Source organism: Camellia sinensis, chromosome 8 (assembly GCF_055761805.1).
Source record: "Camellia sinensis isolate YWXY chromosome 8, ASM5576180v1, whole genome shotgun sequence".
In the NCBI taxonomy this organism is placed as follows: Eukaryota; Viridiplantae; Streptophyta; class Magnoliopsida; order Ericales; family Theaceae; genus Camellia; species Camellia sinensis.
Window position 1 is genome coordinate 129,485,910 of NC_138968.1, and position 24,449 is coordinate 129,510,358.

A 24,449-nucleotide genomic window follows, 5' to 3' on the forward strand; every position below is an offset into this window, starting at 1 on the left:
ACGAGATCTATATAATCGGTGACCCTATCAAATTTTGAACGAAATCAATCATTTTGATCATTTTTTTTGTTTCTTTTTGTTTTAGAACATATTTTATTTTCTATTTACTTTATTTATTTCACTTTTATTCAGGGCTTAATCAAATTTAGGCTTTTTAGGCACAATTCATATGTTTAGATTTGATTAAGGTTTATTTTATTATTGCTAGGGTTTTTAAGATTGGTTTTATTTATTTATTTATATATAAATCAATTATTGTATTTTTTTTAATTTTTTTTTCTTCCCTGCTCTATAAGGTAGAGAGTTTTTAGAATTAGGATTGAGCAAAGAAATCAAAAAATTCACAATCCGAACTGGTCTAGTCCAATTCGATAGGTTTGAACTGATTTTTTGAATCCCTAGTTTAATTTTGGTTTGAAAAATTGGAGAATCGATCTCTTTAGATCGATTCTGGATTTAAGTTCACAGTTTTAGATTAGAACCGAATTAGACCGTATGTAACTTAAACCATATAAATACCATACACCTTATGCATACAATCATAGATATTTTGTTTGTTTAAGGGTGATTTTTTTTTTTAAGATCCCTAGTATTAAGATTTTATAACATAAAGGACATCTAATATTTTAATAATGTCTAAGGTCTTTCAAATTGATCCAGAAAAAATTCGATCCAGAAAATTTCTCTAGACTTTACAGTGAAATTCTCTCCAGAGAAATTCTCTGGACTTTCCAAAGAAATTCTCCCCAACCTAGAGATATTCTCTCTAACCCAGATAAATTTTCTCCAAAATCAGAGAAATTCCATTTTTCTGTGATTTCCAATGGCAACTCTCTGCTTATGTCTTAGACCCACTTCATCATCTTCATCGTAGACATTCAACTTAATAATATTCAAATTTTAAGTTTCTTCCCATTTAACACATTTTCTCAGCAACCAAACATGAAACCACTGATACAAAGTCCAGAGAAATTGGACTTTCCAGAGAAATTCTCCCAAACCCAGAGAAATTCTCTCAAAACTGAGAAATTTCCAGAGAAACCTTTTCAGAGAAATTCTCTCCAACCCAGATAAATTCTCTCCAAAATCAAAGAAATTTCATTTTCTTTGATTTCCAATGGCAGCTCTCTACTCATCTCTCAAACCCACTACATCTTCTTCATCATCTTCATCACAGACCTTCAACCTAATAATATTCAAATTTTAAGTTTCTTCCCATTTCACATATTTTCTCAGCAATCAAACACGCAACCACTAATACAACAATCAACTAATCAATAAAGCATAAAGAACTCAATTGCGCAATTTTCACAATGACCATCATCATCATCATCATCATCATCATCTAAAATAGCACTTAAATTCATCAATCTTCATAGTTACATATACATATATGTGTGTATAATTCACCTGAAAATAGGGCAGAGGAAGGAGGAGGATTGGTGGACCCAAAGCTGGGGATTAAATAGAATCATTGCTGATTCGCTCGCCGAAAGGGTCATCGTCAGAAAAAGAACCCAACAGGTGGGTTTGGTGGATCTGGGCTTGATACAAGGCCAACCTGAACAGGGCTCCGGCCTCTCCGACCCACTTCATTTTCTTCATCATCTTCATAACAAAGCTTCACTTTGTCCACCTATGCAAAGAAAGATTACAATCTTGCGAAGCATTCAGATATCATCGTTCGACATCCCAGACAAGAGTCCTATCATGAAGGTCAGTGAAAAGAAGAAGAGTCTAATCATAAAGGTCGGTGAACAAAAGAAGAGTCTGATCATGAAGGTCGATCATGGCGGTAGAGGTGGAGGCGGAGGCAGTGACCATTGAAGGGAATGAAGTGAGGTTTGGATTTAGAGAGAGAGAGAGATGAAATAGAGAAGGTAGAGAGAAGAGAAATAAAGTTTGATTTGAAAGAGTTAAATTTTTCTGTGATATATAGATGTGGGGTTAAGGGACCTTAGACATTATAATGTAATATTATGAATCTCTTCCATTACTTAAAATGAAAGAGGGACCTTAGACTAATTTTTCCTTGTTTAAGTTATGTTTTGAAAAATCATAGGAAAATTAATAAATATTTTCTTAATGTCATGTATTTATTTGGTGGGCATGTTATTACTATTTTTTAAATTTATGATAAGTTGAATTATTTTAAAAATGTTATATGATTTTTCTTGTGAACAAATTATGTAAAATCATAGTTTCAAATTGAGTCAAACGGTGTTTAAGTAGTTTGATTCAGATTAGTTCCATGATTTAAACGGATTAATTTGGTTTTAATTTTTATAAAATTATAAACAATAGATTGATCTTGATTTTATCCAAAATCGAACCAATTCGGTCCATGCTCATCCATATACAGAATGTTTTATGGGACGGGAGAGAGACTCGCGGCAATCTGCTAAATTCACCAAACCTATGAATGAACATGCCTACTACAGCCTCTTCTTTTTCTTTTTCTTTTGACGAATAAAAAAAATTCTAAAATTTTGAAAAACGTCCCTTCTTTTTTTAATTTTCCCAAATATATTGAATATCACAAGAAACAAACTCTATATAGCCCAACAAAAACAACACCCATTACATTCATGTTTAAATTCAAATCACAAATTAGCAAAAAGGGTCGTCGTGTCAACACCCCCACTACCTTGTCTGGTCTCCTCATCACCATAATCTGAATTACATAATGAGTAAAACTCTCTCTCTCTCTCTTTCTCTCTCTCTCTCTCACACACACACACACACACACACACACATATACTTGACCAATAATACAATCAAATGCAAGGTAACATACAAAATCAAGTCATAAGGAGCATGGTCACTCCCAAAAATGAGCGAAGAGTTCAGAACTTACTACTGGTCCCTTCCAGCGCCGAGAATCCACTGAGCAAGATGAGTTAAATATGGCTCTGCTTGAGAACTCTTGCTCAAAATTGGCCCCAGATTCTGAAGCTCCGAATTGAATTCCCTCTCAAATTTCCTGCAAATTATTCATAAGAATGAGAGAGAGAGAGAGAGAGAGAGAGAGAGAAAGAGAGAGAGAGAGAGAGAGAATAATTTATTCTAACATACAAAATAGAATCGGTGACTGTTGCATTTTCAGTGGCATCATATGGTGAGTCAATCTTGTGAATGTCAATGGAAGATGAGATCACCCATTGAGTTGCTGCAGCATACTGAAGGCATATAGATTTCAGCTTCTCCACCTTCTGCACATGCAAAAACTCGGATATATAAAAACAAAAGCAACATACAATAAAAAGAAAAATGGATAGTAGCAAGTTTTCAAGCCAAGCCACCCAATTAGAACTTTCTAGGTCAATAACAACATATCGACTAAAATTTAAAGAAAGACAACTCAAATGAAGGTGGCAAGAGACCCAAAAAAAACAAAAACGAAAAGCAGCATTCAAGATAAAACTAGAAATGAAGGAGCTTGGGTCCCTAGCTTGTAAACGTAAAGGTTCTGAGAAACCCTCCAAGTTGTTATATTTTCAGGGTACAGTTCCAAATTTTGTATCCAGCATCAATTTAAATTTAGGAACGTTGAAATATCCAAACTTCATCAAAATTTAAAAACTTTGGAACAGTGACATGTAAAATTAGTTCAAAAGTTCAACATGGTCCAAAAGGCATGATATCAAGCAGAAAGCTGAATATGACATCGTCCATCACCTAATAACTTGAGCAAAGAAACTCACTCTTCTACACTCAGGAATTGATGATAAAATCAAAAAACCAACCTTAAGAAGTTCAGGAGAAAGAAGCAAGCATTCCCTCAGACACTTCTCAAGGAAAAAATCATGGTATTGGATAACCTGCTTCACAGAAGAAAGTGTCGAGTTAAAGGTGTTAGGAGAAAGCATCCAGGAACAAAAAAACAAACATTCGAAGGCTTGTAGCTTTGTCAATCTATTAATTGAGATAGATATGGGAACAAAGTTTTGTTTTCTATTTTTTGCTTTTACAAAATTGAACAACTATGATACATAAAATCCAATAAGAAAATGCATATATACCTCATCTATGCTCTTTGCTGTTTGTAGTCTATTATGCATCACGTGCCAGTTGGGTTCAAGAACCTGAAAACACAGAATTGTATGATCACACGAGAAATCACAATAGCACAGGAGACCTCAAAACCCTTTGATGAAATTTTTTGGAATAATTTTACGAAGTTCCCACTCTTTGAAAAACAATTACAAATTAGGAGTGGATAAAAAACTATTCAACCCAAAAAAAAAAAAAAAAACTGCAAAAGATAAATAGCCACCACCCAGAAGAAATGGAACATTAAAAAATAAATAAAATAGGTAACTATAAGGCTGAAGGGAAAAAACATGCCTCGAATGTTAGATAGTGTAGAAGGCTATTAATAAATTTAAGCATACTACGACACAGCAAAGACGACCGAGAGATTGCAGTTCCTCGTGTATTAAGAGAACGGACACCCTACAAAACAGGTTGCAGTAACATTAGACAAGCAAAACAAGAAGCTATTATCCACAACTTTTGGAAGAGATTTCAGCTCCATACTTGATGTACTTGCCATGCCCCACAAAGCTGGCGGTCCACATGTTTACAGTGAAACAGGAAACGGAATATCAACTGATATTTTGTTAAGGCTTTTCTTGATATAACAAGAGACAATGGCCAGTGAACCTGAAACGTGAAATAAACAATTGATAAACCTATTGATGACAAACACTACCATGGACACTTCAATTTCGACCAAAAAGCCTTCTTAATGATCATGGGACTCTTAGATTTTGTTTTGGGCTTTCAAACACTATCATACTTGTTAAGCCATGCAATAGATGTTGCATCAATATGGCCCTGTTTGGTGGGCTTATTTTCAGCTTATTTCAGCTTTTAGTTTAATTTAAACTATTTTGATGTGTTTGGTTCAGCTTAACAATACAGCTTATAGTTTTTTGTAAGTTAAAAATCAACTTATTCTTTGAGTGAGGGAGGAGAAGCTTAATTTATAAGTCAAAAATCAGCTTATGTTCACAGTTATAAGCTATAAGCTGTTAAGGTATAAGTTATAATCACTTTCCCACAGCTCTATCAAACGGGACATATATCTAATATCATGCGCAGTGCAAATAGAAAATATTTATTCATGTTCGTTTATATTTTATGTAATCATGGATCACTCTATTTAATATACAAAATACAATGCGTAAAAATGCATATTATTTTTATTTTTATTGATAAATAAATGAACAAATTTTATTAAAAAAGCATCAAGATGATGCAATGAATACAAAAAAACCAACTCTTACCCAATCACATCATCCAAAAAATCTAAAAAAGCAAACATATCTGGATCAACCTTCTGCTCAACCCAACTATACAAAACTGTAAGTAAACAACCCTGCAACCAAGACACATAATGAGAGACCTCTTGAAACGTCCGTCTATTTTGCTCCAACCACACTAACCACACCAAACACAGCAGCGCCAAAACCCACACACGCCGCCTTCGACCACCAACCCGAACCCCACACCAACTCCACAACATGTCCAACACCCTCCGTGGTTGTACCCAAACAATCCCAAAGAGAGAACATATAGAGCCCCACAAACGAAAAGCCATATGACAATGCAAGAACAAATGATCCACGATTCTGCATCTTCACAGCACATACAACACCAAATGACTAAAATATGACCACGTCGCATCAAATTATCAAGTGTGAGATTCTGACCCAAAGTTGCCGTCCACATAAAGAAGGCAAACTTAGACGGAGCCCCCAAAACCCAAATACTCTTCCAAGGAAAATCCCTTCTCACCTCCCCCACCATACTCTAGTAGAATGATGAAACAGAAAAACGGCCCTTAGCACCCACCACATTCCACACCAAGGCATCCTCCCCCACCCCAACCACCCCCAACCCATACAAGTAACCCCATAACTCCACTAACTGAGTAACCTCTCAATCTTGAACCTGTCATCGTAACCTAATATCCCAAACCACCACATCCCCACCCCTCAAATAAGATGCCACCATCGCCTTCTGATCCACCACAATACTGAAGATCAAAGGGAAGTGATCTTTCATCAAAACATCCACACACCACCGATCCTTCCAAAAATGCTCCCTCGACCCATCCCCTACCCGGAACCCCACCCGATCCCAAAACTCCACTCTCCCCAACCAAATACTTTTCCATAACCCACAACCATGAGAGCCAGTCACCTCCCTAGTCCCCTAATCCCCCCTACCTAAACCATATTTAACAGCCACCACCTGTCTCCACACCCATTTTGGCTCCCAAGCAAACCACCACAATCATTTAGCCAACAAAGCCCTATTAAAAATCACCAAACTCCGCACCCCTAAACCCCCTGCCACTTTGGATTGGCAAATCCTCCCCCAATCCACCAAATGATATCTTAAAACTTCCCCTCCACTACTCCACAAGAACTCCCTTTGAAGCTTCTCAATTCGTCGTGCCACAGACACTGGGATAATATGCAAAGACAAAAAGTACGTCAGAATGCTATCAAAGTCAATCTTCCCCCTTTCGAAAGATATTGCCTCTTCCACCCTACTAACCGACGCTGAATGTGTTCCACAACTCCTTCCGATACCCTGCACCCCAACACTGCCGCTAGCATTGGCAACCTCTCCACCTCCCCTACTGGAGTCAACTCAGACTTCCTCAAATTCACCCGGAGGCCCAAACATGCCACAAAACACAATAGAACACATCTCAAGTAACCCACCTGCTCCACCACCGCCCTACAAAGAATTAGGGCATGATCTGCATATAATAAATGAAAAACAGACAAAGATACGTTCGTGGAAGAACCCACCACAAAACCCTCTAATAGACCTTCCTGAACTGCTTTATCCAACAATCTGCTCAACGCCTCCATCACCAAAATAAACAATAATGGAGATAAAGGATCTCCCTGACAGAGACTACGATGCATAGAAAAGAAACCTGCTGGAGTACCATTAACCAGAACCGACATCCACAAAGTGGAAATACAGAACCGAATCCACTTATGCCACGTATTGCCAAAACCCATATACTCTAAAACATATAATAAGAACTCCCACCGAACATTATCATAGGCCTTCTCTATATCCAATTTGCAAATCAAACTTGGTTGCCCTGTCTAATCCGAGAATCCACTCATTAGCCACCAAAACTGCATCTAAAATCTGCCAACCTCCCACAAACACATTTTGAGATTCGGATACAACCACTTGCAAGACTCCCCGGAGTCTATTTGCCAACACCTTAGCCAGCAACTTGTACACACTTCCAAGCAAACTAATTGGCCAAAAGTCCCGAAGGTCGTCGCCCCCCCCCCCCCCCCCCTCCTCTTTGGAATCAAAGCCAAAAATGTTGCATTAAAACATCTTTCAAAATGCCCAGATTCATAGAATGTTGTCAATGCCGCCATCACATCCTCCTTAACCACACTCCATCAATGCTGAAAGAATGCCATAGTAAAGCCATCCGGCCGGCCCTGGAGCCTTGTCGCCGCTCATCGCACAACGCAAAAATGCATATTATATCACCAAGATTGTCAACAATCTAAGCTACTACAAGCTAAACAAGATCTTTGTGTTCATGATATAGAGTGGCATCAAAGGGATATTGTTTACATATCAACAACAAATAAGGCCGCCGCATTTAAAATGGTCTTCACAAGGACAATAACTAGGACAAAGATAACCCAAATAAAGAGACTCATACAATCTATCCACCAAATATATTTGACAAGTGAGAATGAAAGAATATATATTACCTATATTGCAATACCAGAAGACCAATATCTTTAAGATTCACAAGAAGAGGAAGTTCAAAAGAATAAGAGAAAATAGGGAGAAAAAAGAAAAGAAAAGATCCATCATGAATAATCACAGACCTTATAACTCAAAGAAAAAGTTTCCAAGCCAGTAATGCTCACTGGTTCCTCTAAATCACTAGTATCACAAACAGTCTGGTTGATTTCAAGATCTTTGAGTGTGCACAGCCTTTTGATCAAACTAGATCTTTCCTGAAACCAAAATGGAAAATTCATGAAATAGGGATCGGAAATTCATATTTGCATCATCGCTATACAAAAACACAAAGAATCAGCCACTAACCACACAACATGTTAGGTCCTCATGACAAGGATCAGCTGCAGCTGCCGTGGTGCGCAAAGCAAGGTCTAGCAGAGACTAATGTAACCACAAACATATATATATGAGTTACCCTTCAAGTATTTTCCTTTGATTTAATAATTCAAGGAAAGAGAACATGATTAGCCACCAATGAAACAAAAATAACTAAACCTGCAACTTCTCAACAGAAATCTCATCAGGCTTCTTCAAGAGCTCATCTCGAGCTATATCCATAAAATGAACCAAGAAATCACCCTGTTGGATCAGTCATAATAGCATAGAAATGAGTTCCAGGATGCACTGTCCTAGCCCCAAATAAATTTCCGCCGAAGAAAAAAATAGACCCAGAAATTATAGATTCCTGTCTTTATATATCTTAAGGATCTCAATAGTAGAGGTGTATGTTTGATCATACAAAATTAGGCCACTGCCATTGACCATATAATTGTCAGCAAACATTTGTCCAACCAGCAGAGCATATCAGCTTTTGGCCCTAAGCGTCCAACTAAAAAGCCCACTATATTATCCTTTCTAATCTGTCTATAGAATACTCTGTAAACACAATTGAAAAAATCTGAACCAGACGCCTAGCTCCCCTAAAAATATATGGGTACTGAATCCTGATAACCTATTATTGAGTTCCACTTATAAATTCATTGAAAATATGTACCTGATCAAGAAGAAGATAGTGCTTTATAGACCGCAGCTTTCCCATTAGGTCATACTACACAAACAAAGCTATTAATGACATTGATATGAACAGGAGAGAACGTAATTTTGAGAAAAATGTGCAAGTAATTATTGTTGAATAAACTGAACCACACCTTTTCTTTTATGAGATTTAAAAGCTCACCACTGGCAAACTCATAAGCAGCTTTTATACACTCAAGATAATGATGATTTGTGCCAAAGCTCATCAATTTTATATTTTCTGACACAGGAACCTGCCAAAGTAATGTGCTGATCAAGGGGTTGAACTAACACTACCAAACAGAGATCAAAAAAGGCTTATGGGGACAAAAAAATGAACCATAGAGCAAGAACATAGTCATAACAAAACCTGAACACTATGCCCACATTCTCTCATCACATTCAAATATTTTCCTGTCGTCAAAATTGTTCCGGCGGCATTTGCTAGGAAGCTAGGAATATCATCCTTCAGACTGTAACGTTGTCGCCAATACTTTGCACCATAATCTTGAGTAAGACTCTCCTATTGGAAATAAAAAGAGGTAAGAATCTAAACCACACTTCCAATGCACTTATACTTATCAATAAAGTCATACCTTTCGAAGAGATTTGTTCTCGGCAATAAAAAATTCACCATAAGGATCATCAATCACTCCTTCATACACCCACCTTAAAATAAATCAATTCCATATTGAGTCATAACATCAATAACAATGATTTAAAGGGAAAGAGAAAATAACATCAACTACAGCAAATAAAACGATAAGAAAATGATAACATCTGAGAAAGATACATATCCACAAATACCTAAATATGAATAATTTGAGTAAAACTTTCCCAATGATGGGAGCCTCATGCACTGATTTTGCCTCTCTTTTTTCTTTTTCTTTTTTATTTGCCAACTCACTATACTGTAGTGTAAACAATGAAGTTCAAACATTAAATTTGTTAAAATGTACCAAAACCTACCACTACACCTACTCCACCCACTTCACCTACTCCACCTACTACTCCACCTACTACATACCTACCTCCTTTAATCTTCTATATATAGGACTCATTGTAAACACTACATATATCAATCAATATTACATCAATTTTAATATATAGGACTCATTGTAAACACTACATATATCAATCAATATTACATCAATTTTAACATGGTATCAGAGCCAGGTTTAGAACCTAGTAATTTCGCTTCACCGGCGGGCGGCAACCTCGCCTTGGCCGCCCGCCGGACCTCAACCTAGTCTGCTAAAATTCTCTACACATACCTTTATTCTTCTTCACCACCTCGCCGAAGCAAACCCAAAATCCCTCTGGGACATTTCGTCGCACACCATGTCTGCAACAATGATGGGCATGACACACACACAGAGATGAGGCTGCTATCTATTACCTTCTCTCTCTCCACAGGGGCAAAACCCAGCTTGCCCATGGCTGCTACTCCAGGTGCCGTTGTTGTCACCGGTGACCACGCACCTTTTCTTTCCTCTTCTTGGGCATATGCAGAGGCTGCCCAAACAAAGATATAGCTCTCTCTATCTAGGTTGGTGGATATTATTGCACAGCTTCACGAAAACTGCGATGGCCATTGAAGCACTGTCCGAAAAACTAGATCTGGTGCTCCTTCGAAGCACACATCTCAATCTTCAGCCGGACCTCTCATCTTCCAACTAATACAAGCTTCCTCTCTCTTGCTGGTTTTATGTTCAATAGACCCAACACACCACGCTTCGGCTTTGTCGGCATCCCCGTCACCTCCCTCGCCAACCGCGCCGTCGCGCTCGGCGTCTGATTCATCGCCGTCGCGCTCGGTCCAAGGCCGCGTCTTTCTTAGTCCCACCATTTTCGCCTGATAAACCCATCGGTGGAAGCGTCGTGGACTCAAGTCTCGGCCTGGAAGTTGAAGGACGTTATCGGAAATCCCAGCTCCGGGAGCTTCTGGAGAGACACTAGTCTCGGCCGCTTCGCCATTTCTCACCGCTTGCTTCGCGGAGACACCGTTGCTAGCCTCGCTGTCAAATCCTCTGTTCAGGTTACGGACATAAAACGCCTAAACAATATGATGAGTGACCATGGCATACTCTTATCGTGCGCTGGAAAAGCTCTGCCTCAAGCGTATGTCTGTGAAGGACGAAGATCTGGAGCTCCTTGCTCATTTCCCTTGCTTCAAGGAGCTCGTTCTTGTCTGTTGTGATGGCTTCGGTACCAGTGGCCTCGCTGTCGTTGCTAGCAAGTGCAGGCAACTTCGAGTGCTTGATCTGATTGAGGATGAGGTTACGGATGATGAGGTGGATTGGGTTTCTTGCGGATGTGGTGATGGCCATTATTGCAGATTTCATGCTTGTCTACCTCCCTGCTCCTACTGTCTCTCTCCACTCAAGGACACCCTCATAAAATAAAATAAAAACATATCAACACACTGCAGCAGCAGAGGGAAAAGGGCCACACACACACACAACACCCACGTTATTTCCCACTTTTTCTTTTATTTTAATATATATATATATATATTTTTATTATAATATATTTCCACCATCCTCTAAAATAATAGTTCTCCACACACTCCCAATTTGACACATTCTTTTTATTTTTATTATTATTATTATTATTATATTTTTTTTTTTGGTTTGTTTTTTTTTGTTTTTGAAAAGAAGGGAATCGAAAAAAGAAAAAAATAAATAAATAAATAAGGGGATGGTGATGAAATGATGAGCATGGGGATGATGAATATATAATGATGAATAAAAATAATAAAGGTGGGAGTGGGGAACAGACTGTTAATGGGTTCTGAAACGGTGGGATGAAAAAGAAAAAAAAAAATAAAAATAAAAAAAAAAAACCAAAAACAATTTACAAATTTGCACAACAACCCATATTTTATTCATCTCAGGGATCCACCCCGATCACAATTTTACACCAAAAAAAAAAAAAAAACAACAACAACAACAAACCAAAACACAACACCAAAAGCTTTGTTTTCTTTTCTGCAGACGGCCACCCACCGACCTCACTTCTTCGCCTATTCCGCCGGTCTTTTCTTCTTGCCTCCGTCCTGGGCGGCCCTTGACGGTGTTGCCTCCATGTTTCCCACTCCACTGGGCACGATCACTTCACCCTGCTCCTCCACTACAGCATATGGCGGACCTCCAAATCGGAACATAACGGTGGCCTTCCGCTTCAGCTCCTTATTTTCCGCCTTTAGCACACTTATCTCTGCTCGCGCATCCTTATACATGCGTTGGAGCAGAGCCAGTTGGGCGTTTAACTGCTGCACCTCATTTGTCCTACTCTGCAGCCGGTGCGACAAGTTTGTGACCGCAGTCATGGTTTCAACACATGACTTCAAAGTATACTGATTGGCCTCAATATCAGTTTGCACCGCCATTTTTTGCTCCACCGACCGCATCGGAAAGTTCAACGGAGCAAAACCAGAGGCGCTTGGTTGAGATTCACTGGCCACCGCACCAGTTATCTCTCTTGTTGACTCGTTGAGGTCGGGAAAGAGAGTGAGCAGACTACGGGACGAAGAGGCCATGTTATGGGTTGCTGAGTGTTTCAGAGAAGGGTTGGTTACAGAGTGTTACAGAGTATCTCTCTCAAGACAACGAAGAGTTTCTCAGAGGTTTTTAGCCAGTTTTTTGTCTTAGCCTCAGCCTCAGCCTCAGCATCCGTCTTGGTTAAATAGCCAAGGCAGACACGCGCATCGCGCGCCACTTGACGCCAGACGACAAAACGGGCGCGCAAGCCAATGTGGTGACACGCCTCGCCATCATGTCCGGCACATCTTTTTATGACTTGGGCTCGCCTTTTGATGGCACGCCTTTTTATGGATTGGGCACGCCTTTTGATGGCACGCCTTTTGATGGCACGCCTTTTGAAAGATTGGGCACACCTTTTGAGGGTGCGACTTTTTAAGGGTCCGACAAGACTCTGTAAACTGTCCCGACATTGATTCCGGTTAGCTCCTTCATGGGTCCGACAAGACTCTGTAAACTGTCCCGACATTGATTCCGGTTAGCTCCTTCATGGGACAAGACTCTGTAAACTGTCCCGACATTGATTCCGGTTAGCTCCTTTATGGGTCCGACAAGACTCTGTAAACTGTCCCGACATTGATTCCGGTTAGTTTCTACAAGGGTCCAGCAAGACTCCGTAAACTGTCACCACAACTGTCACAACATTGTCTGCTACAACGGTCCGACATGACCCAATAAACTGTCTTCTACATCGGTCCGACACGAGCCAGTGTCTTCTACATCGGTCTGCCATAACCATACAGTCTTCTACAACGGCCTGACACGACCATACAGTGTCTCCTATCCATTTTTTATTTTTCAGATTATTTTCTTGGTTTGTTACTCTCTCCAAACTCAAGTTGGTTAGTTCCTATCCCCCTTGAGTTTGCGGGGGGCTGTTAAAATGTACCAAAACCTACCACTACACCTACTCCACCCACTTCACCTACTCCACCTACTACTCCACCCACTTCACCTACTCCACCTACTACTCCACCTACTACATACCTACCTCCTTTAATCTTCTATATATAGGACTCATTGTAAACACTACATATATCAATCAATATTACATCAATTTTAATATATAGGACTCATTGTAAACACTACATATATCAATCAATATTACATCAATTTTAACAAAATTCCTTTTTGGGAAGAAACTTAAAGACTTTCTTATTCGAAGATATTTATTTCTTGCAATGTCTATTCATAAGGTGATGGCCAATGTAATATTTTATTTTTGTTGAAAGGAAAGATCATACATTATAAAAACAAAAAACAAATAGATCATGAATATAGCATATTGGTTACCACATGCAAAAGGCAAGGGAGCCATCTAAAGCATTAGATGTAGACTATCCATATCTAAGATCAGTACTAACAAACTATGTCAGGTCAAGCCCTCAAACAAGAAAACAAATATAAAACATGATCAAACAGGGTATAGAAGACTCAAGCCACTTCATTTGACCAACAAACAAGCTGACACCAAACTTATGTGTCTTAAAATAACTAGAAGACCCCAATAAACCTCCTGAGAGCACCACACACAATCTTAATGCTAACATACAACTCAGACATTGGAATTTAAGAACATCCACTTGCACATATTTATGTACCAATGATCCATACCAAGTACCTTTCTAATATGCCAAGATATGCAGAGCTTGCACTTTGTGTCATCTTTTCCAGTAATAACCTCACTGCATGATCACCTGCCATGGCCTTAGCCTATAAACAGAGAAAACAACAATTACCTAAGCAAATAAAAATAGCAACCCTTCATACAAGTAAAAGGTTTAAGTTCCATAACTTCTACATCAACAAAACCTATACTAAGCCAAACATTAGACCTGGCTTTGCAAGAGGTTAAGAACTGCCGAGCCCACAAAATTATCAGCTGAAGCCTTTTTTATCACAATTGACAGTGCTTGCATTGGTCCCATCATTGGCTGCAATAGTTTAACAAAAGAGCATTCAAAGTGAAGACTGCACAAAGAAAAAGGTCCAGGATTCTGATAAGAGCCAAACCTGAGAGTAGAACCATAATCCTTGAATAGAAAGTCTTCCTAGTCGAAACTGATGTTCAAGTTGTGCCACCATGGCCTGGTAATCCTGAAAAAAGATATAAATGCAGAAATTTTTTTTATTTTTAAAAAAAATGATATACGATTTGTGTACCGATTTGACAACTATGCTTGTCACCTCCATTAGAGAGTGTGAGCTAAGAAGCACAAACACTTCTAAGATGGTGACGTTTTCGTGTTGGACACCAACACTCCTCGGACACGTGTGTGATACTCTTTTTTCAGTGTCCATAATTAAAAATAAAAATTTTAATTTCGGACATGTGTTCGACACTATTTTGTGACGTGTCCGTCACTTCTTGGCCATGTCTATCGCTAAAAGATAAACATGAGATCAACACTTAATGGATATTTGCTAATGCTGGTTTCAAAGTATAATTCTTAAGAATAACCCTATTGAAGTTTCAAATAAAATTAAATGAAAAAGATACGTAAATGTATTAGCAGATGGCTTAAAAAGATAAGGGAAATGATGTAATTATATATTTTCGCTATAGTTTGTCTAACTTTTAACAACTATATGGTCCATTAGTCGAAAAATTCATGCAAGAGAAGTAGATACAAGATTTGCTTAGTATATAGTAATTAAATAAATCAAGATCCCTTTTGATCATCAAGATCTAGGCCTTCTTTTCATTTCTGTTTCACTTCAACCTTAGAAGAAATCATAGATTATGAATAATTCACTTCAAGTCTAGCCTAACATTTTTAGTTTCCAGAAATAAGACAATCCAAAGAATGTACACCATGCAAACTGGTTTTTGAATACAACAGCAGATAATCCGCTTACAGGTGAAGGAAACAAAACAGCAATCATCTAAAATCCAACAACAGTTGAGCAAATGTCTGGCAACACAGAAACCTACTAGGAGGAGAGCTCGTAGTGCAGCAGCAAAGGCATGATTAACTAGTCCGGTCTTGAACTGAGACCTTGATTCTACAAACTGATTAATCAACAAATAGCTCTCGCACAAAGGGAATAACCGTTTTGCTGATTCCTACAATGAAGATTGTGATCAATTGAAGCAATTAAGTGAAAGCTAACATTAAATGAGCAATTAACTCCCAATCATCTGATAACTCCCTAGACAACTTGATTAAATACTTCACTATTTTTGCGAGATTGTTGAAACTTATTCAAGAGCACATTTTGAGTTTTAGAATACTCGATTAGGTACTTGATCAAGTTCTCCATGAATCTTTTTTGTAGCTTAAAATCCATGAACCTGGTTTTTGACTTCAAAGTAATCTGAATTCACAATTAATCACCACATAAAAACATTAGTCTAAAACCTCGTCAAAGTAAATTGCTGCTTTGGGATAAGACTTCGGTAATTTCCCTTTTGCACACATTAATTCCATTTTCAGGGAAAGTGGGGAAAAAATAGCTAAATCAAGAGAGCCGAAACAAGGTCATGGCAGAAAATACATAAAATAATTGCTCATGCCAACAGATTTGAGGACCCTACAAAAAATATTCAAACCTGAAGTGCTAAATCCATAGATGCATCAACCTTGAAGGTAAAATTATTATCCTTCCCTTGGACTCTCTTGATTGAAGTGTATCGTCCTTCAATTCCAACCAAAGAAGACAGAAGATCGTCAATGACAAGCAGCTCCTGCATATCAAAAGAACACAAACTTACTTATGTAACAGATCATATGGTAAATCACAAATAGAGAGAATTTGCACCTACTTTAAATTTTCTTATAATAGAACTCGTCCCCACATAGCTCTGCTAAACCCCAATTTCACAAATTACTGCCAAAAATACCTAAATTACTACACCATACACATTATGCTCTAATTAACACAGGAAACAAATTATCTCACCCACAACACGTCATATACACAAAATTAAAATAACAATGTAATTATACGCACAATAATTAATTAATTTGTTAAAATACAATGTATAAAATTGATTGTATTATTGATTGATATATAGATATATATTACAATGATTCATGATTCCTATATATAGAAGAGGGTGAGTGTGTAGTAGGTAAGGAGTAGGTGAAGTGGAGGTGGTAGTGGTGTAGTGGGTTAGGTTTAGTGGAGTAGGTGAGGTGGTAGTGGTGTAGTGGGTTAGGTTTAGTGGAGTAGGTTTAAGTAGGTGAAGTAGGTGGAGAGTAGGTGGATTTTAACAGCCCCCGCAAACTCAAGGGGGATAGGAACTAACCAACTTGAGTTTGGAGAGAGTAACAAAACAAGAAAATACATAAAAATAAAAGAGGATAAGAGACACTGTATGGTCGTGTCAGACCATTGGTGAAGACACTGGATGGTGGTGTCATAACGTTGTAGAGGACACTGTATGGGGGTGTCATAACCATGTAGAGGACACTGTATGGTGGTGTCATAATGGTGTAGAAGACAGTTTATGGGGTCATGTCGGACCGTTGTAGCAGACACTGTTGTGACAGTTGTTGTGACAGTTTACGGAGTCTTGCTGGACCCTTGTAGAAACTAACCGGAATCAATATCGGGACAGTTTACAGAGTCTTGTCGGACCCTTTGAAGGAGCGAACCGGAATCAATGTCGGGACAGTTTACTGAGTCTTGTCGGACCCTTGAAGGAGCTAACCAGAATCAATGTCGGGACAGTTTACAGAGTCTTGTCGGACCCCTGAAGGAGCTAACCGGAATCAGTGTCGGGACAGTTTACAGAGTCTTGTCGGACCTTTAAAAAGTCGCACCCTCAAAAGGTGTGCCCAATCTATCAAAAGGCGTGCCATCAAAAGGCGTGCCCAATCCATAAAAAGGCGTGCCATCAAAAGGCGAGCCCAAGTCATAAAAAGGTGTGCCGGATATGATGGCGAGGCACGTGAGTGCCTTGGCTGGCGCGCCCGTTTGTCGTCTGGCGTCAAGTGGCGCGCGATACGCGTGGCTGCCTCGGCTATTTAACCAAGGTTGATGCTGAGGCTGAGGCAGACAAAAAACTTCTGAAAATCCTCTGAAAAAACTCTTCCTTTGCTGAGAGAGAAACTCGATAATACTCTGTAACCAACCCGTCTCTGAAACACTCAGCAACATGGCCTCTTCTTCCCGTCCAGCTACCCAGAACATGGCCTCCTCTTCCCGTGGTCTGCTCACGCTCTTTCCAGAATTGAACGAGTCCACAAGAGAAATAACTGGTGCGGTGGCCAGTGAACCTCAACCAAACACCTCTGGTTTTGCTCCGTTGAACTTTCCGATGCGGTCGGTGGAGCAAAAAATGGCGGTACAAACTGATATTGAGGCCAATCAGTATACTCTGAAGTCATGTGTGGAAACCATGACTGCGGTCACAAACCTCTCGCACCGGCTGCAGAGCAGGACAAATGAGGTGCAACAGTTAAACTCCCAGCTGGCTCTGCTCCAACGCATGAATAAGGATGCGCGAGCAGAGATAAGTGTGCTAAAGACAGAAAACAAGGAGCTGAAGCGGAAGGCCACCGTGATGTTCCGATTTGGAGGTCCACCATATGCTGTAGTGGAGGAGCAGGGAGGAGGCAACGTGCTTGGTGGTCTAGGAAACACGGAGGCAACACCGTCAAGGGCCGCTCAGGACATAGGCAAGAAGAAGAGACCGACGGCAGAGTAGAGAAGAAAAAATCCCGCCTGTGAATGTAGTTGTTTTGTTTGTATTTTATTTTTTATTTTTTATTTTTTTATTTTTTTTTTTGTATGGGGGAACATGGTGATCGGGGTGAGCCCCGACATGAATAAAATGAGTTTGGTGTGCAGTTCTTCGTCTGCTTGTTTTTTTTTTTTTTGTATAATAATAATAATAATAAGAATAATAATAGATTAATGGTTTGAATGTGTAAGAATAATAATAATAAGAAGAATAATAAGATATTAAAGGTGAAAGCATGTGCCCTGGTGGGAGCAGACTCTTAATGGGTTCTGAAACAGTGGGATGAAAAAGAAAAAAAAATATAGATATAATAATAATAATAATAAGAAAAATAATAAAAAATAATGGGTCACGTGGGTTGCTTGGTGTGGTGTTGTCGGTTTCATTTCAAAAGAGGGAGTAAAATAATAAAAAAGAAAAAGAAAGTTAAGTGGGTTTTCAAACGATGGAGTAAAATAATAAAAAAAAGAAAAGAAAGTTAAGTAGGAGGATTCTTGAATTGGGGTTTAATTTATCCTCAGAACAGAGAGAGAGGGAGTGGGTTACATCTGTTCTAGGGCGAAGATGAACATAGTCTCTGAGAAACTCAAGAGTCAGCCTGGTCTTAGGCAATGGATATTTCGCCGGATCCACAGTCCTCACATCGAGAACCTTCAAAACCCTAAGCTCGATCCTCTGCTTCGTCCCTTCCGGCGGTAACTTCAGCTCTCCTTCCACGTGCACGCACGTGCCGGTAGCCACCAGCTGGCTGAGCGGAGCCACGACGGCGTCAACCATGACCTGGAGGTTGGCTGGGCACGAGCCGTCGTTGAGCTCCAAGAAAGCAAACGAGCCCTTGCCTTGCTCGCGACCGGTCTTGACCCAGCCGCCGACTCTCACCGTCTTCCCGGAGAGACCGGCACCGCCGTCGGGGCGGCCGATGATGCTCTTGATGAGGACGCGTTGAGAGAAGCTGGCCTCTTCGACGGCGTCGGAGAGGGACACGGCGGACATCTGATCCACCGGTGGCGGAGCAGAGGCAGCGGACATTGAGGATAAATGTTGCCACCGTTGATGGCAAAGAACTCGAAGCTATGTGTAGAAAATTCCAGCGGGCAGCGAAGGCAAAGTTGCCGGCCGGCTGCCCGCCAGTGAGAAAGAAAATACAGGTCTAAATCTTATCGCTCTGATACCATGTTAAAATACAATGTATAAAATTGATTGTATTATTGATTGATATATAGATATATATTACAATGATTCATGATTCCTATATATAGAAGAGGGTGAGTGTGTAGTAGGTAAGGAGTAGGTGAAGTGGAGGTGGTAGTGGTGTAGTGGGTTAGGTTTAGTGGAGTAGGTTTAAGTGGGTGAAGTAGGTGGAGAGTAGGTGGATTTTAACATAATTAATGGAAAAAAATCCCAAGTCCCTACACTATCCCACCACTGTTACCGCAACACCACCACCATCAAAAGAAAATAAATATGTATGTGTGTGTGTGTAGAAAGAAAGAAACGGGCATAGATCAGAACAATTAAAAGCTAAAATACTTATTTATCGACAAGTCTATTACATGCTGAGCAATGAGAACAATTATGATCATTCACCTACTAATAACTTGACACAATTTTAATCAACAAATGAGCAATATCAATGCGATACACAATTGTACCATTTAATCATTCAAAAGATGCCTTTAAAGCATACCTGAATTGAAGCATTATAGGAACTTATGGCCTTCTCCATTCCAAGACTGCTTGGGAAATAATTAATGAAACCAATAAATGATAAATATTGTTATTTCCATTTGTTATTATTAGTAAATGCATAAAATCTACATGGATTAGGGAAATTTAAAAGGAAAATTATACGAAAGTCAATAAATAAACTACATGAAACAACACATAACCGAAGAAGTATGTACCTAAATGAATCCATGGAAAAACCCTTTGATTCAGCAATTAGAGAGGATGGCTTTGTTTCCTAATTAAACATACCACATACATTGTCAAAAAAAATTATGGATTTCCAAAAAAGGATAGAGAAAATGAAAAAAGTTTGGCAGCTGAGAAAAACAAGAATTTTCAAGTCTTGGCATTTATTCAAAAGTTTAACTTGTACTAAACCAAGTCAATTTTCTTAAGCAGTTAATCTTTCTACAAAACAAAACAAGAGAATATATACATACAAAAAGATATGTGCACATGAACACATGAAGGAGAAAATGTGGGAACCTGGTGGAATTGACCGGTGAGAAAGGGTCTCTCAACATTCCATCGAGGAGTTGAACACAATGAAGAGGTTGGATCCATGTAGCAGTAAACCCTAGCAAGATATATGTGTAAACATATAAATATGCATGTACATGGAAGAACTGAAACCATATTGGATGAAAAAATTGGAGCAGCAAAAGATGAGAGCTTTCATTTGCGCACCACAGTTTCTCTCAGTTCACACACACAAAATTTTAAAATAAAAGAACAATTATTTTTGCTCAGTTCACACCACTTGACCCCATAATACCTTTATCTTCAACCTTCTAACCCTAACCCTACAGACACCACCACCCTTCGGCAACAACAGATTTCTTCACAACAAAGATGGTATCATCATCACAGAGGAGAATCCAGCCTGTAAGCAGTGAAATACACAACACCAATTACTAGTCATGTTGATCAATTCTACACTTCTTCATCAACTTTATCTTTTGTTGTTGGCCAGACAACAAGTCATGGTGTTTGGTCAGTTCTTGAATGACGCTCAACTTCAATCTGAATCAAACATCTTGAACTTGAAAATGAAACTTCATAACATTCACAAAGACAATGCTTCCATGGAGATTTATCTTCAATGTGTTGAAGAACTTAGAGATAATTGTCTGCAGTATCAATGCATTTCGATGACAAAAAATTATTACACATAATTCTCAAGGGCTTTACCAAAACCTGAGTATGAAGCCTTCTGTTCTGCAATTAGGACTCATAATAAGTCTATTTCCTTTGAAGATCTTTATATCTTGTTGCACTCAGAGGAACAGTCCTTTAAAGCTCAAAGTAATGCTAAAGCATTGTCAAATCTCATGGCAATGGTCATTTCATCCTCCAACACTTACAATTTCAAGAATTCAATAAGTCATAAAAAAAATTCTCCAAGGCATCATTTTCTAATCGAAATGAGGTGGTCGTTCTACTCATGGTTTTTCATCTTCGCCACAATTTAAGAACACCCAATCAAGTGGAGATACTAGACTAATTTGTCAGATTTGTAATAAACCTAGTCATCTTGCTTTGAACTATTATCACAGGATGAACTTCTCCAATCAAGATTGACATCCTCCTTCCAAACTTGCTGCCATGGCTGGCTGACTGACACAACACAAGTGACACCAATTAAATTACATCAGAGCTACCTCATTTTTCTCTCAGAAATCCCTACACTGAAAATGATCTTGTTTATGTTGGTAATGGACAAGGTCACCAACACTAGCACATCTCCTTTCCAAAAATTCTCCTTCCTTTAAGCAACAAAACATTTTGCATATTTCCTTCCATTCCCTCCAATCTGATATTTGTGCATCAATTGTGTAAGGACAATAATTGCTCTTTTCCTTTTTATACTAATCACTCGAGGAAGGTTCTATACATAGGGCAGAGTTGGAATGGTAGCTATCCCATTCTTGGCTCTACATCTACTGGATCACAGACCTCTCTTTCTCCTTCTGTCAATGTTGGAGCTAGGATACCAGTTACGGCATGATAGATTGAGTCATCCAACAATGAAGCTCAACAAATTACTTTATAGCAGCTGCACCATTGTACTTCTCATGCTTATAATAGAAACAATTACTCTTCTTCATTTTGTATTCATTGCCTCCATAGGAAAATGTCTCAGATTCCTTTCCCATCTCTTCAACATGGACTAGTACCCCTTTGCAAACAATACACAATGATGTTTAGGGCCCTGCCACCATTCCTTCTATGAATGGTTTACAAGTATTATGTGCCTCCTATAGATGATTATACTATATTTACTTGGATTTCTCCACTTAATTTCGAGCCTAAAGTCTTTGCATTTGCCACATTCTGTCATTTCAAAGCACTTTTAAAAATCTATTGTCCCTTCAAATCAAAGTTCTCAGGTCAGATGGAGGGGGGGAATACATGAGGACTACTTTAAATAATTTTACTGCACTCATGGCATTTTTCATCAACTCACTTGTCCACATACCCCTCAATAGAATGGGATAGCTGAAAAGAAATATAGGCATATTACAAAGTTGAAACAAGCATTCCCTTCATGTGTAAAGCTTCTTTACCTCTTCAATTTTGGACCAATGGCTTTGCCACTGCAGTATTTCTTATCGATTGCCCACGCCTATTATTTCTCATTCATTCTACACTTTTTCAATCACAATTCGGAAAATCCTCAGAATACACTAATCTTAAAAGTTTTGGTTGTAGATGTAGTTGGTATCCATATCTGAGATCATATAATTCTCACAAATTGCAGCCTCACGCAAAACATTGTTATTCTAAAGGATATCTTTGTTTTGATATCTCCTCTGATAAACCCTTTTGTCTCTAAACCTTGTTTGGTTTGTTTTTCAAAAAAAAAAAAATGGAAAAAATTCTCTACAAACAAATGTTCAAGAGTAATCAAACCAAATAAATTTTTTCAAAAAAAATCTCAAAATTTTGTTTGGTTACCTACTTTCCAAAATCACTCTCTCTATCTCATACACATCAAATCAATCAACTTTTTTAAAACTCTCCCCAAAACAATTTTCCAAAACCATTTCTAAGAAAAGGCAAACCAAACAAGTTTTCGTACTTTTTATCTCAAAAACGACTCTACAAACGCAAACCAAACACACGCTAATGAACAAACTTTTCCTTTTGCCCAATCTTCTCCAAATACTTGGTCTCCTGCTCTTTATCTGAGAAATGGTTAAGAGCCCTTTCGTTTTCTGATCCTTGCTCTTTCCATTCCTCTAGTCCCATCCCATATGTGGTTTGAAATTCTACAATCCCATCTCTTGCTTCCTCTCTTCAGTACCTGCTATGTCTATTTCTAGTCCTAGTGAAACTACCTACAGTTGATTGATGCTTCCAACTCTGATTTCTATGCTCCTTTCACTACTTGTCTTTCTAATCCTTCTCCATATAAGTTGGAAAAAAAAATTAATTAAATTAAATTAAATTAAATTAAAAATCCTTTGTCAACTTGAATAATATGCAAGTTCATAGGAGAGATGCATTGATGATAACAAAGCAACCAATGAGAAAGAGCTTAACTTATCCTATCCCTACCAGAGACCCAGGGCTTTGTTTTGGATTAAACCAAGTTAGGGTTAGAAATTGAGGAGAAACAATAGAGAGAGAGAGAGAGAGAGAGAGAGAGAAATGTACCAGGCAGGCGGTGGAGATGGAGGAAGAACGGCGGTGGAGCACGGTTGGGCCTGGCGGTAGTATGGTGGTGGAGATCCAACGGCAGTGGCTCGCGTTTGGGAGGGACTGCCAGTGTATAAAAGTAGAGAAAACGGCGCCGTTTCACCAAGAGTTCTGAAATTTTACCCCACGATTGATGTTCGTTAGTGCGTTGGTTACCCCTCTTTTTTTTTTGGGCAAATTACATATACACCCCTCGAGGTTTGGTTAAATTACATATACTCCTGAGATTTCAGAAATTACATCCCGCCCCCTGAGGTTTGTATTTTCATAACAATTTACCCCCTGAGGTTTATATTTCATAACAAATTACCCCCTAATTTCTTATGCAAATATAGCATTCAGGGGGAATTCGTAATTTCTCAAACCTCAGGGGTATCTGTAATTTAGCCAAATCTCGAGGGGTGTATATGTAATTTGCCCTTTTTTTTATGTTTTGACATAAAAGTTTTTCAACTAATATATTAAATCTATTATTATATTATTTTTAAAAAAGAAATTATTTTAATTTAAAATTTGACAACTTGAAACATATCAAATTTGACATATTGAGTTCATACTAAATGTCAATTTAATATTTTACATAGCGGATGAATTTTATTTTTCATGTAAAAATTGAACTTTTACAGTGATTACATAAGATTTGACACTTCAATTATAGTTTTTCTTACTCATTTAATCCCATAACTTTTTTGTTGAATTCCATAAATCTGATTGTATAAACTATTCAGAAGTTTAAATTATTTTTTAAAATTTTTAAGAATTTGTTTTGAACAATTTTACTCTTAGTTGAGTAATATGCACAAAAACATGTCAACTTTTTATTTTTATTGTATTGTGTTTATAACTTCATTATCATGACATCTAAAATATCAAAATATATATATATGCGGGCTTTAATCGAGCCGAGCCGAGTTTTATAATATTCGAACTCAGTCTAACTTATTTATAAGGTGTTC

The 24,449-nt window shown here is 38.4% G+C and overlaps 1 protein-coding gene across 5 annotated transcripts; it reads right to left on the reverse strand.

Annotated features, from left to right (window-relative positions):
- Positions 1-2,557: 2,557 nt before the first annotated feature.
- On the reverse strand, positions 2,558-23,638 carry LOC114258618 (gamma-tubulin complex component 2). 5 transcript variants are annotated; one of them, XM_028198605.2, is made up of 22 exons: positions 23,452-23,638; positions 20,278-20,368; positions 19,968-20,026; positions 19,751-19,796; positions 15,925-16,059; positions 15,307-15,438; positions 14,385-14,468; positions 14,207-14,305; positions 13,993-14,084; positions 9,426-9,498; positions 9,200-9,352; positions 8,964-9,083; positions 8,810-8,863; positions 8,311-8,394; positions 8,122-8,196; positions 7,899-8,030; positions 4,540-4,665; positions 4,348-4,455; positions 4,023-4,085; positions 3,747-3,821; positions 3,076-3,212; positions 2,558-2,983 (listed from the first exon to the last, which is right to left on the reverse strand). In XM_028198605.2, the coding sequence occupies exons 2-22, from the start codon at positions 20,353-20,355 to the stop codon at positions 2,857-2,859; spliced, it is 2,052 nt and encodes a 683-aa protein (XP_028054406.1). In that variant the 5' UTR covers positions 20,356-20,368; positions 23,452-23,638; the 3' UTR covers positions 2,558-2,856. The 5 variants fall into 5 exon arrangements, with proteins under 5 accessions (XP_028054406.1, XP_082739577.1, XP_028054407.1 ...); XM_082883451.1 differs by having other exon boundaries at positions 3,747-3,824; positions 23,452-23,602; XM_028198606.2 differs by lacking the exon at positions 15,307-15,438 and having other exon boundaries at positions 23,452-23,602.
- Positions 23,639-24,449: the final 811 nt, after the last annotated feature.